Source organism: Gymnoscopelus braueri (assembly GCF_963280865.1).
Source record: "Gymnoscopelus braueri genome assembly, chromosome: 16".
NCBI classification, from domain to species: domain Eukaryota; kingdom Metazoa; phylum Chordata; class Actinopteri; order Myctophiformes; family Myctophidae; genus Gymnoscopelus; species Gymnoscopelus braueri.
This window is the reverse complement of record NC_137616.1, coordinates 8,725,260-8,738,794: the sequence shown is the minus strand read 5'-3', so window position 1 is coordinate 8,738,794 and position 13,535 is coordinate 8,725,260. Positions and strand designations below refer to the sequence as shown.

Sequence of the window (13,535 nt, the reverse complement as noted above, 5' to 3'; positions counted from 1 at the left end):
GAGTGCAACCAAACACAAAATGACTTGTCTTTTAGTTCTACTGGATCTCTTCTCCACTAGTCCCTCCCTAACATTTTAGTCTAGTTTTTAATTGTTGACGAAAATTGTTAATATATTTGGTCATAGTTTTAGTCAATATAGCTTAGTTTTTATTTAGATTTCGTCAGTGAAAAAAGGTAGTCAACGAACATTTTTCGTCATAGTTTTAGTCGACGAAATCAATACTGCCACACACACACACACACACACACACACACACACACACACACACACACACACACAGGGTTGTAGCTGTACTTGTGAGGGCATTAACAGTTTGACGGCATTGAAAATAGTTCGAAATAGCAGAAAAATAGCACGCTCACAAGCTTTGAACTATTTGGGCCAGCTCTACTCACAACAGTCTCGCATGGCCAGACTGTTGCCTCCCATAATTTTCAAATGCTTCCGGTCATACAGTCTGTTGTGACGCCTCCTCCTCCCCACTTCCGTTTCATCTTTACAGTCGCGCAACATATATCCTAAATATAAATCAAAATAATCGAAGCATATATAGCTAGCTGCTTAACAGAAATGAAAATAATTAAAAATAAAGTCTAAATCAAAAACAGTCTCGGCCTTGCCTTTCGGCCTGGTGGAGACAATAACAAAAAGATGACAGCTTCCTGCCTCGGATTTAGGGAGGTGTAGACTGAGATTGTGGAATAGTTGTCACAACATGTCGCGTTCTTTCACCTTCGACGCTGTATGACCAAGTACAAAACGGAGTAGACTAACCGGGACCCACGTGCCGCATTGTGAGCTTGTAAATCTGCTATTTTCAATACTTCTTAAACATTTTTCCTATTTATTTATGGAAAGATCTTTCAATTTTATTTATGAAATACTTTTGAAAAATGTCGGAATTGTTTTTAATTGACAAAAAGTTATTATTATTATCATATAACTTTTTTAAATCTTTTGAAATAACATATATTTTATATCTAGGAAACGAAGAAAAGGGGATATTTACTCGTGACCCATACAAAATTGGTCCGCGACCCACTGTTTGGGAAACACTGCTCCATAGTGTGGGTCTGGGCTGGGTCACCATGGACTCACCGTTGCCTGTCTGCTTTGTAAGAGGCTGTGAGCTCGTCAAACAGGGTGCTGTTCATCTCCATCAGTGTCTTCAGCACGTTGTAGACCAGCGCTACAATGGTCCTGCAACACCAACACAAGAACACACAACACCATTCACAACATGACGATGACACCAGGACACCATGAAGATCTACATGCTCACACGAACAGTTGAAAGGCAAAGCTGAGCACATTAATCCATTAAGACCGGGAAAACATCTGTGTCATTTTAAGATTTCTATGGCTATTCAACAAGATCTACAAGCTCATAGCGCAGCAACGAGTGCCCCGTTATGAGCTTGTATATCTGCTATTTTTGAAAGAGAAATTGTAAAAATGTATGCAAATCTTTGAATATAATATAAATGTTTAATTCATGTGTATCAGAACCACTGATATCATAGCAACATAAGTGTTTCATAAAACTGTTAGGACTTAGAAGACATTTGTAGAATCGGCCTCAGGTCTTAATGGGTTAACTTGATATGATTTGACATCATAATGCCACCTGTTTGTCCAATGAGAAGTTGCGTTAAACCATCATGGTCGTTAAAAGGTCCCCACCCCGTTAACTCCCAAACAAAGTAAAAATCTATGCTGCTTCTAGAAAAGTCCATGATGGACAAGTGAAATCAATGGCTTGCCAGGAAGAACCACTGATTACGGCCAAATGGAAACGGACCAACACGGTTCTCAGGCTATGATTGCCTGTGTAACTTCCTGGCAATGAGACTGCACAACATAAACATGACTCACTTTTTCGTTGCTGTCGGGCAGAAACCTTGTATCTTTTTTTTTATTTTTTCGTAAATTAATGCTATACTTCGTTATACTACAGTGTCCCCCAGGGGTTTGTATTTAGCCCCCTCCTTTTTTCCTTCCCCTCTGCATCAAATCTATTCACTGAAAATAGCTGATCTCCAACGTTAAGCTTGGCTATTTTCGTTGTGAATGTTAGCCTATTTCTTCGCGGAATCTTTGCCTATTATAACAAACCCAGAATAGGGACGCCAGGGGTTCATGTGGGTTAACAATTATCAGCTCAGTTGTAAACACAGCTTTTGACAAATCAGCGTGGCTTGACTGAAAAAAGCACCCGGAAACAGAATACATACGGATTCCAGTGTTCTTTGGAGATCCTGTACAGGCTGCCAAACATAATTGGCAGGACCTTGTCGATGTTCTCCTCGATCAGGCTAAGAATGTACTCGTTGTTCCAGAAATACAGCGCTCGCTCAGCCACCTGCAGGGGAGGAGAGGCACTGCGGTCAAAAAAACACTAAAATGACACTCTGAATGTAAAAAATATAATATATATAATAATAATAATGAACAACACCTGAACTTTAACCACTTAAACCCTTGTTTAACCCTCGTTGACTGGGGTCCCCCAGGGGTCGATACTTGGCCGTTACTCTTTCCCCCCAAATCTCTTTGCAGCAGTTACAGAATCTATAAGCTATCTGCCATGTTCTGTTAATGTTGGCCTATTATGACATGATAAGAATACGGACAGTTAGGGTTCATGTGGTTAATATCAGCACGCACACCAGATCAATCCAGCTGAAAACAGATCCATTCATTATTTCACCATATAAATACACTATGACAAAATATATGTGTGTGTGTGTGTGTATACCTGGAAGTGGGGATTGGCCACGCATCTAGAGATTTGCTTGAACAACGGCTCCTCGATTTTCTTGAACTGTGTGGGCTCAATGACGTCCAAAATCTCCTCTATTTCCCCCAGATACATCACCTGATTGGACAAAGAGACAGACGGTGTAAACCAGTGGTTCTCAAACCTAATTTCAAAGCCCCCCCCCCACCCCTGTAAGGGTCCATTTGGAACCCTATCAAGGAACCCTAAGGGTCCCCACTTTGAGAACCACTGGAGTGAACCATTCATCATCACGATACAACTGGCTACAATTACAACAGCGTGATGTCATTCACCAACAAGACAGTAATCATAGGAAAGTTCTAATTGAGATTTCGAGATTTTCATGCCTCAGAAAAGAGCAGGCATTGGTAGGGTTACCCTTCACATAACGTTTGTTAAGGTATACTCTTATAGAACATGAGAAGAATAACATTCGTTAAAGCTACAATCTGTACGTTTTTAATCTCCTCTCCCGACAGAGAGAGGTAACTGCAACAATGTCCTAACTACAACAAAGATGGCGGCGCGTCTGGTGTCCATTTCGGTACGCCATCTACGTCAAATAACTATTGACAGTAGGTGCCCTAAGCGATACCAGGGTCTAAATGTCTCAGTGGAAGAGTAAGGAGACCACCTCCACCCACTGCAGATGTGCTAGTTAACACATTGACGGCCATAGACGCAGATCTGCGTTTTATTTAATTAATTGGCAGCCAAATTAATCACTTGGCTGCCAAGAATCGAATAGAACACAGATATGCGTTCTATTGTCTTTTAGTGGTTTAATAAACGATTGTGCTGTTTTCTGTACCATCCTTGATTTCTTTCTCTTCCCAGTTGATTTTTACCCATCCTTGGTGAAAATATCCGTAAACCGTTTCCTGTTTCAGGTTTTATCTCAAGTTAACTGGTTTTGCCCTGGTTTTGGCTTAGACTTCATGGAATGAACTTCCCACTGATGTCAGGACAGCAGAGTCACTGCCCATCTTTCGCCGCAGACTGAAAACCCACCTCTTCAGGAAACACTACCCTTCCTCTTCGCCTTGCCTGCTTGTTGTTAACTAGTTGTACGAACTCTTGTTTTATTATTGTATTGTTTATTGGATCTTGTTTAGTCGATACACTTATTTGTTTTAGCTCTTGCTCATTTGATGTAGCTATTTGTCTCATCTGTTTAAGAAAGTAGGTAGCTGATATATTGCACTTTTACCTTAGCGCTAGGTATACTCTTGGTTGCTTGTTTTAGAAGATAATGCGATTAGTAGTTTCGTTCCCTACCTATGTTGAATGCACTTATTGTAAGTCGCTTTGGATAAAAGCGTCTGCTAAATGACTGTAATGTAATGGTTTTCACACGGTATAAAAAACGAACGGAAAGCTCCGGTTATATTTTCTTTTCTCTGGACGACGAACAGTTATCGCCTTTGTGTTTACCAACGGTCTGACACGCGATCATAATATATATAAATGTTCTGTGGCCAGCGTGGCGGGGGGGGGGGGGGGAATACATGCATTCTTGCCGAATATGGTGCCTGCAGCCTGTTTGCGCTGGCGAAAATTAACTCAAGACAGCTCGCCTCAGAAAACGTAATCCTTTGGGGGCTGTGTGTGTTTATAAACACGGTAAGATGATGGATCAAAATGTTCTGTGATCGGTTGAAAAGGTTATAAAACAAATCGCTGGCACTGGGCGAGTATATTATGAATAAAGTCTGGCAGTGAATGTGTACACCGGGAACGCATCCCTGTAATTTTTTTATTTCTTTGGGCTATTAAAAAATAGCAGATCTACACGCTCATAGTGCGGCACCGAGTGCCACGCTACGAGCTTGTAGATCTGCTATTTATGAAAAATCTTTAACATTTTGTGCAAATGTTTGAATATAGCTTTTGGAAGTCCCTGGAACAACATGTTTTACAAATGTTCGCTTTAAAAAATATTCAAAGATTTGCACACATTTTCACGATTTTTTAAATGATACAGATGCGTTCCCAGTCTTAATGGGTTAACATACTCTACCATACAGATGTACTAGATTGGTTAAAATAACATTGTATTTATTAAAATCAGTGCCAGATTGTAGATTTCATGTCAGACACAATACTGTACCTCCTTCTGGCTGCAGGTTTTAGGCCAAAACTTCAACAGTCCACGGATTACCTGCAGATAATTGAAAGGGACATAATAATGAATAACATAATAATCATATTATGACAGAAACCATAAGTAACGGTAGGAGTGTGTAAAGGCTGGATTTTAGGTGATGACGTTGCACGCCAAAAATAGCTGTTCTACATGTGGTCGTTGTGTTTTTTTTATATCGTTGCTGTCGGGTAGAAACCTCTTATCTCCATATTTTAACTCTTTGTGTTTTTTGGTAAATTAATGGGGTTTGTTGTTGCCCAGGGTGAAGATTCAAAAAGGTCAGAAAAATATTGTGTATCGAAAACTCAACAAAATGTCATATCATTTAAAAATATCTATATATAAGATTTCACCCCCCCCCCTCCCCAGTAAAAGGCTGAAGTATGAATTAATTTGACAAAGAAAAATGGTAGCAGGGTAACACTGATTCAAATAGGATAACAATATAGCTGGTCAGGTTTGCATAACGGACGTGTTCGGTCTATGTGTAAAAGAAATAAGTAATAATCCTGTTTATACGTGGGATGAATTGAGAATGGCCCCTTTAAAATCTCTTCTAACCATTCATAAATGAACTGATGTCACAGCACTCTACGATGTCAAAACCAGTGCACTCTGAAATAGGAGACGATTCTTAGAGCGTATTTCTGAACGCACCCTAATGTATGAGCCATTAGTAGATAGAAATAGAGGGATATGTATTGCATGCATTCTATCACCAGTATAAAAAAGGCCTTTTAAGAAGAACAAACAAGACGTACCGGCTCAGTGAGTGTGGGGTCCTTCTCCAGGAACTGGACAACGCAGTAGGCCAGCTGAACAACAAAAACAATGTTAGAACCTGTCACGGTATAAAGGCTTATTTTACTTCACAGCCACTAGATGTCACTGCAGTGCTTCGTCACAGCTCTCCTTCAGCTCAGACAGAGCTTACAGTGCATGCATTTTATTAGGGGTGTGATGATGCATTTAAACAGTGATAGTCGCATCACAATACATGGTTTACGATACATGGACAATATTCGTTCATTTATAGCGATACGATACAATGATTTAACATCGATACAGTAACTATTTCGCCAAAAGTTCTATCTGTGTATACGTGTATAGCGTAGGATTTGTCTTTTAAGGGAAACATGTATTATTATGGGTATAAATAGGTAAACAATGATTCACTGGCAAATACATAGACATTTTATTTGACCAATATGGACAAACTCAAATCTTCTTGACATTCAAACAAACAAACGTCATTATAGACAACAGCAATTCTCAGAAATAGCAGATCTACAAGCTCACAACGCATCGCAATGCAACACATTGTGAGTTAGATCAACTATTCCTGCTAATATTGCGTAACACCTGTGTACGACAAAGTATAAACACAAATACTTAATCATAATAATCAGAGTCATCGATTTGTTAATTCGTTGAAAAAACAACATACTTCTAATTAATTTGATAATCGACAGAATAATCTCTATGAAAATAATGGACAGTTGCATCCATAGTAAAAATCCATTTTTGTAAACAAAAAAATGCACGGTACAGATATGACAAATGACTTAAATATACAAAGAAATGACGATCAGGCCATATTCAATCATTTTATACTGACAATTTGAAAATGTTTAAAAATGAATGAACATTTTTCAACATGGAAACGATCATGAGAATTAAGTAAAAACAATCAAATAATTGTGATCAGGTGATGATGTAATAATTGCCTGCCAGGCCTACCTGTGCGTGGAACAGCGACAGTCCTTTAGCAGTGTGCATGGGGATGAGCACCTTCATCAGGAACTGCTTGTGTTCCGCCTTCAGAGGCAGCGCAAAGCCATTGATGATACTGCAGCGCACACACACACACACAATGACACTACGTTATTATATACAACTTTACTTTAGTTTAGTTGTTTATTTAGACGGGACAATGCACATTAATGAACATTCAATATATGAACGTGAATTCAATCAGCTGAACATGATCTCATTCATGTAAACATGCCGGATTTAGCTATTTTCTTCCATCAGTCCCCACATATAAAAACACTACAAATACAGAAGAGAACATGCAACTGCCTAAAAAAATTGGTTGAAGAATACCCAACCCGATCTCACATAACTTAATATACATTGCACGGAGTGTCATTCCGTGCATAGACAACTGGAAAACCCGAAAATCCCGTGCATAGCCGCCTCGCATCTCCTCCATTGACTAAACCATTTTGGAGGCGCACAGTCTCAAGCGAACTGGAGCCACATCAGGGACTACCGAGTGAGCTAAAGCGAGCGAGTTGCCGTCCCGAACGTTGCGACGATCGCTTCAGCCTACTCAGCACCGTTTGAGTTATGTACTGATAGGCACAGAATCGTACATTTTGTTGTGGGGACTGCTCTGCTTCCGGCTTGCAACCGGTTACGCCCACCGTGGAACTCGCCGTACATATGCACAGATGTTCGGGTTTTCTAGGCGACTATGCACAGAATTGCACTAGGTCCGTGCAATGTATACTAAATTGTGTGAGATCAGGCTGAGAATACCATACCTACTTTATGCCTAACTAAAAACCTAAATACCTACTACTATAAAGTCAAATACCTACTGTAGGGTCCAAATGGACCTCTGAGTGTGTACACATGCTCTTGACTGATTTTGTATTACATGTCACTTTGTGTAGCCTTTTGGGACATGATTTTGACTGATGTTTGTGTAAATGGATTGTGTAGTCTTTACTGTAGACACCCGATGAGAGCACGAGTTGTAGTTTGATCTGTTCATATCCAAACTTTTCATGTTTGATTCTGACGGTATTCAAGACGGTGTGCGGATATATTTTTTCTATGATTTTATCCACTGACCTTCCAAGGATCTCCAGGAGCTCAGCCACACCGTTGAAGTGATCCGTCTCATAGATGAACCTGCAAGAGCACAAAAACAACACACACACACACACACACACACACACACACACAATTTTGAGATGGGGGTCTGCTCAGTGGTGTAAAGTATCTAAGTACATGTACTCAAGTACTGTACTTAAGTACAACTTTGAGGTATTTTAACTTTACTGGAGTATTTCCAATTTTCAGTACTTTTACTTCTACTCCACTACATCTTCGAGGCAATTATTTGAAAACTTTAGTTACTTTGCAATTATCAATTATTATATTGTAAAACATATCATTAACATTAGCCGAGCTCACAATGCGACGCGTTGTGAGCTTGTAGATCGGCTATTTTCAAATATTTTAGTACTTTTACTTTTGGTACTTTAAGTACATTTTGATACCAATACTTATGAACTTTTACTCAAGTAAATTTAGAATTCTGGACTTTACTTGTAAAGGAGTATTTCTATATTGCAGTATTGATACTTTTACTTAAGTAAAGAATGTGAGTACTTTTTCCACCAATGGAGCTGCTGCCAAATACATATCAATTCGGGGGTCTTTCTTGACAAGAAAAAGGTTTCAGAACTGTTCTACGAGTCACCCCCATGTTCAACAGGCCGGGTGGCACAGTAAGCCGGTGCCCATTGGAAAGCAGCAGCGCTTGGCAACTGCGGCACTATTTTTAACCCCCGACCAGCAGATGGTCAAAGTGGAAACATCCGTTGTCTTCGGTGCCACTTTGCCAGTTGGAAGTGACGTCGAGTATCCCCCGTTTTTTTTTTGCACGCCAGCCGGTCTAAATCCCTCTGTATCACAGCAACCAGCGTGACAACGATTAACCCATTAAGGCCTGAGGCCGATTCTACAAATGTCTTCTAAATCCGAAACGGTTTTAAAAAAAAACCTATGTTGCTATAATATCAGTGGTTCTCAAACTTTTTCATGATTGTCAAGGACCACCCAAAATGATATATATTTGGCCGCGGACCACCCCCATCTCAAAATATTTTGTTCCAGGGACCCCCCAGAAGCAAAGATTTGAGATAAAAAAAAGTTCGCTTTAAAAGAATACATGTATTCAAAGATTTGCACACATTTTCGCAATGTTTCAAAAATAGCAGATCTACAAGCTCAAGAGTGCCGCGCTACGAGCTTGTATATCTGCTATTTTTGAATAGCCAAAGTGTAAAATAATGGTTTTTTTTGGCTCAAATTAAAAAAAAATACACAGATGCGTTCCCGGTCTTAAGGGGTTAAACGCGTCCCTGTCGATGATGCGAGGGACCCGGAGTGTTTGCTCTCGAGTTATGCCGTCTGTTGTTGCAGCTTAAAGGGTGGTCCGTCTGTACAGAGAGCAATGAGTTCTCTGGCTCAACACGTCCCCAGACCTCCTCAGAGGAACACCGTTCATTGGTCGTGTTACATGAGAGGGAAGCAGGGCAATATCTTATCTGTCACTGCACTAGAGCAGTAATGCTCAAACTGTTTTGTAGCAAGGACCCCCAAATTGATGTATTTGGCCTGCGGACCCCCATCTGAAAATAGTTTGTTCCAGGGACCCACCCCCCCCCAGAAGCAAAGATTTGTGTTAAAAATTTCGCGTTTTAAAAAGAATATTCAAAGATTTGCACAATTCTTCAAGATTTTTCAAAAATAGCAGATCTACAAGCTCATAGCGCGGCACAAAGTGACGCGCTATGAGCTTGTATATCTGCTATTTTTTAATAGCCAAAAATGATTGTGATGCTATATTAACACATTTCGCTGGGGACCCCCTGGTACCCCCCCCCCCCCCCAAGGACCCCACTTTGAGAACCAATACACTAGAGCAGTGGTTCTCCAACTTTTCAGGCCACGAGCCCCCCCCCAAAAAAATAATCCTATTTGAACTGGGGACCACCCAGTCCCTGACAAGCACTTGGACTTAGGACGTAGGGAGTTGAGGTATTGCATTTGGTTTTGACTTGGTTTCACGGATAAACATTGTGAAAATAGCAGATCTACAACATGCTCAAAATGCCTCACGTTGTGAGATCTGATATTTTCAAAATGTTTGCCTTTTCTTATGTATTTCTTTCTATTGGCCAATGTTTGAACATTTGCTATAGTATAGTTACTTTTGACGCAGTAGTGGTAATTTTTTTTGTACTTTAGATGCATGCGTCTCTCACCGCAAGAAGATGTTGTTGATCTGCTTCCGGATGAAGGCTCGCAGACCCAGGAACTTCCCGTAGATCCGATGCAAGATGGTCTTGAGGAAGTCCCTCTCCCTGGGGTCCTCGCTGTCAAACAGCTCCAGCAGCTGAAATACACAGAGAACACAGAACATCCACGGACAATCATTATTACACTGTCACCCCGTTTCCTTCTCCACAGAACATCCACAGACATTCATTACACTGTGACCTGCATCCTTCTCTTTCTCCTTAAGACCGGGAGAAGCATCCGTGAAGCATCCGTGTTTTTTTTTGCCCTAAAAAAGCATTATTTTACACTTTGGCTATTAAAAAATAGCAGATATACAAGCTCATAGAGCGGCACCGAGTGCCGCTCTATGAGCTTGTAGATCTGCTATTTTTGAGAAATCGTGTGCAAGTCGAGTTTGAATATATATATTTTTAAAAGCAAACATTTGCAACTCAAATCTTTGCTTCTGGGGGGTCCCTGGGACAAAATATTTTGAGATCCGCTGCCAAATACATACAATTTTGGAGGTCCTTGACATGAAAAAGATTGAGAACCATTGACATAGTAATAGACATAGTTAGGATTTAGAAGACATTTTGTAGAATCGGCCTCAGGTCTTATTGGCTTAAATGATGATAAAACGTTAATATAATATAAAGTTAATATTATAAGTTTCTGCTCTGATACCTACGAAATCGGACCGTTAACTGATTCACTGCCAATCACGTAGATCTACGCGAACCTATTTACAGCCGCCACGTGCCAATCACATAGATCTACGTGAACTAAAAAAAAAAATATATATATATATATATATATATATATATATATATATATATATATATATTTGATTTGAATTTGACCCAAAGACCAAGGAGATATGATTTTTTGAAGATCTAGACTCCTATCCACTTCCTTGTTAACTTAAAACTTAAAAATTCTGTATCTCGGCTCCTGAGTACTTTTTTTTTTTCAATGAAAAACTCTGGCACTGGCTAAAAAAATATAAAAATACCTCTGGCAGTTAATGGGTTAAGAGGGAATCGTTAAGGAGCCGGGATCATTTAAAATCCTAAAGGATCCCAAACCATACCGTAGACACAAGAGGTTAAAGGTAAATGAATTGAAAAGCTGTGGGATTGCAGCACTGTGATTTGCTAAGCCCTTGCGGACGGAGAGGGACTTCGCCTCGTGCTGCTCAGCCTCAACCTGCCTCCCAGATAGCAGATGTGTGTCAGTGACATTCTCTTCCAAACTGCTCGGGCTGCTTTGCGCTAAGCAACCATGCACTAATGACTCATCACACACAGCTGAAAATAGCCATTCCCATGCCACGGGTATAAATCTATATACGATACGCTTGCCGTTAGGCCTTTACATGAGTCAGTTACATAACGTGGGCTGCTTGCTGGTAAAGATGTGATATGCTGTTATTTATGCCAATTTGTTCAGAATGACGACCGTGCAGCGAGGCGAAGCTGGTTGCTGTCTTCAGGATGCGTGGGGGGGGAAGCATCCGTTGTTCTGATCAGGATGCTGGTCTCTATGAGTCCCATACCAGGGTTTTTTAACCCATGTAGACCTGTTTTTTGAAAAAAATAAAATAATTTATATGTATTTGGCTAAGCACCCCCATCTCAAAATACTTTGTTCCAGGGACCCCCAGACGCAAAGATTTGAGTTACAAATGTTCGCTTGAAACATTTGTAAACAAGCTCATAGCGCGGCACTCGGTTGTAGATTTGCTATTTTTGAATAGCCAAAGTGTAAAATTATGTTTTTTTTGCTTAAAATCTAAAAATGAAATGCGTTCCAGGTCTTAATGGGTTAAAGGGTTAAATCTTACTGGTCTATGGAGTAGTTTAACTGTTAACTGTTAGAAACTCTGCATAATGACATTCACACCTGGTGATAAAGAAGCAGTCAGAGTTATTGACTTTGAACGCTTGAAGTCAGGATCAATATTTAATCACACAACAATCAACCACTCCCCTTCCCCCATACAATGGCGTGTAGACTAGCCTACATTTTCCATGAATTCCATATCAGAAAGAAAGAAAAGAAACTGCAATGGACTTGAATGTAACTGTAAAGAACATGGTTGTCACATAACTTTACACCTGGAATTCAATGGACCCAGCCACAAATACAGGTGCCTTGCTTAACACGTTTTGTTCAACAAGATAATGTTTGCCAATCAACCTTTTTTATTTTTGAACCACACACGTAAATACATTTTAAAAAGCAGCTTAAAAATTCACGACCGAGTCGGAGGTACTAACGTGTATAAGTTATGCAGAAGAGCAAAACGTGCAACTCTACCAGCCTCGTGTTAACCACACGATCATCAAAAGGAACAATCTGTGCTCCTCAGGTTTCAGAGCATTTAACGCAGCGCAGCAGCGGGCATCAGAACAAACACATCTCAGTCGTTCTGGCCTTTGTCAGTGTTAACCACCATTAATTTATGCATGAATCTAAAACCTAATGGAGGAAAAAACACCGGAAAGGGATTGCAAACTAAATTCTGGGTTTTAGGACTACAAACTCTAGCACCGCTGTTCAAAAAGCTGCAAATCATATCTTCTTTTAGTGAATACAATATCATTTAGTAGGTAGACTTTTACATGATTTGATAGACTATGTTAATACAATATAACTAGTACATCTGCAGTGTAAAGTGGAGGTGGCTTCAAGTAGGACCCTTACTTGTTGACAAGAGGTATCGCAAGAAACTCAAAAGGAAATATCTCGCTCTCCTAAAATGGGCTCTCCGTTATTAGCTCAGCAGTAGAAATGTCGACGCTCGCGTGGGGGTTCGTATATCAGAGTAGTACATGAATTGTTATAGACTGCAGACTTCTTTGGCTATTAAAAAATAGCAGATATACAAGCTCATAGTGCGGCACCGAGTGCCGCACTATGAGCTTGTAGATCTGCTATTTTAGAAAAATCGTGAAAATGTGTGCAAATCTTTGAATATGTACAGTATATATTTAAAGCGAAGATTTAAATCTCAAATCTTTGCTTCTGGGGGGGGTCACATGAACTACCGTATGTATTTTGAGATGGGGGTCCGCGGCCAAATACATATCATTTGGGTGGTCCTTGACATGAAGAAGTTTGAGAACCACTGATATTATTGCAATATACGTTTTTTGGAATTAGAAGACATTTGTAGAATCGGCCTCAGGTCTTAATGGGTTCAAAAGTTCAGAGTTGAATTTACACCCATTTACTTTGGGGATGGCCAAAAACGATGCACAAAAGGGTTAGAGGAAAGGAACCAGAGAAAAGCCAGTGTTCGGTTGAAACAACATCAACGTGTTTTCTTACCGTCTCTGTCGGGTGGAAAGAAACCTCATTATGTCCAAAAAAAATGATACTTTTCAGAATTCAAATTCAAAAATAGCGCGGCACCGAGTGCCACGCTACGAGCTTGTAGATCTGCTATTTTTGAAAGATTGTGAAAATGTGTGCAAACCTTTGAATATATATTATTTTAAAGCGAACATTTTTAAC

At 40.0% G+C, this 13,535-nt stretch overlaps 1 protein-coding gene across 1 annotated transcript in view; it reads right to left on the bottom strand.

Moving 5' to 3' along the window:
- The window catches only part of ppp2r5a (protein phosphatase 2, regulatory subunit B', alpha isoform), an 86,180-nt gene that overhangs the window by 2,488 nt on the left and 70,157 nt on the right, over nt 1-13,535 (bottom strand). Inside the window, exons 5-12 of the mRNA XM_080454144.1 lie at nt 9,998-10,128; nt 7,794-7,853; nt 6,672-6,780; nt 5,693-5,746; nt 4,896-4,946; nt 2,762-2,881; nt 2,238-2,365; nt 1,102-1,203 (exon numbers count right to left, since the gene is read on the bottom strand). Coding sequence (XP_080310270.1) covers nt 1,102-1,203; nt 2,238-2,365; nt 2,762-2,881; nt 4,896-4,946; nt 5,693-5,746; nt 6,672-6,780; nt 7,794-7,853; nt 9,998-10,128 — 755 coding nt within the window. The remainder of the gene's footprint in view (nt 1-1,101; nt 1,204-2,237; nt 2,366-2,761; nt 2,882-4,895; nt 4,947-5,692; nt 5,747-6,671; nt 6,781-7,793; nt 7,854-9,997; nt 10,129-13,535) is intronic.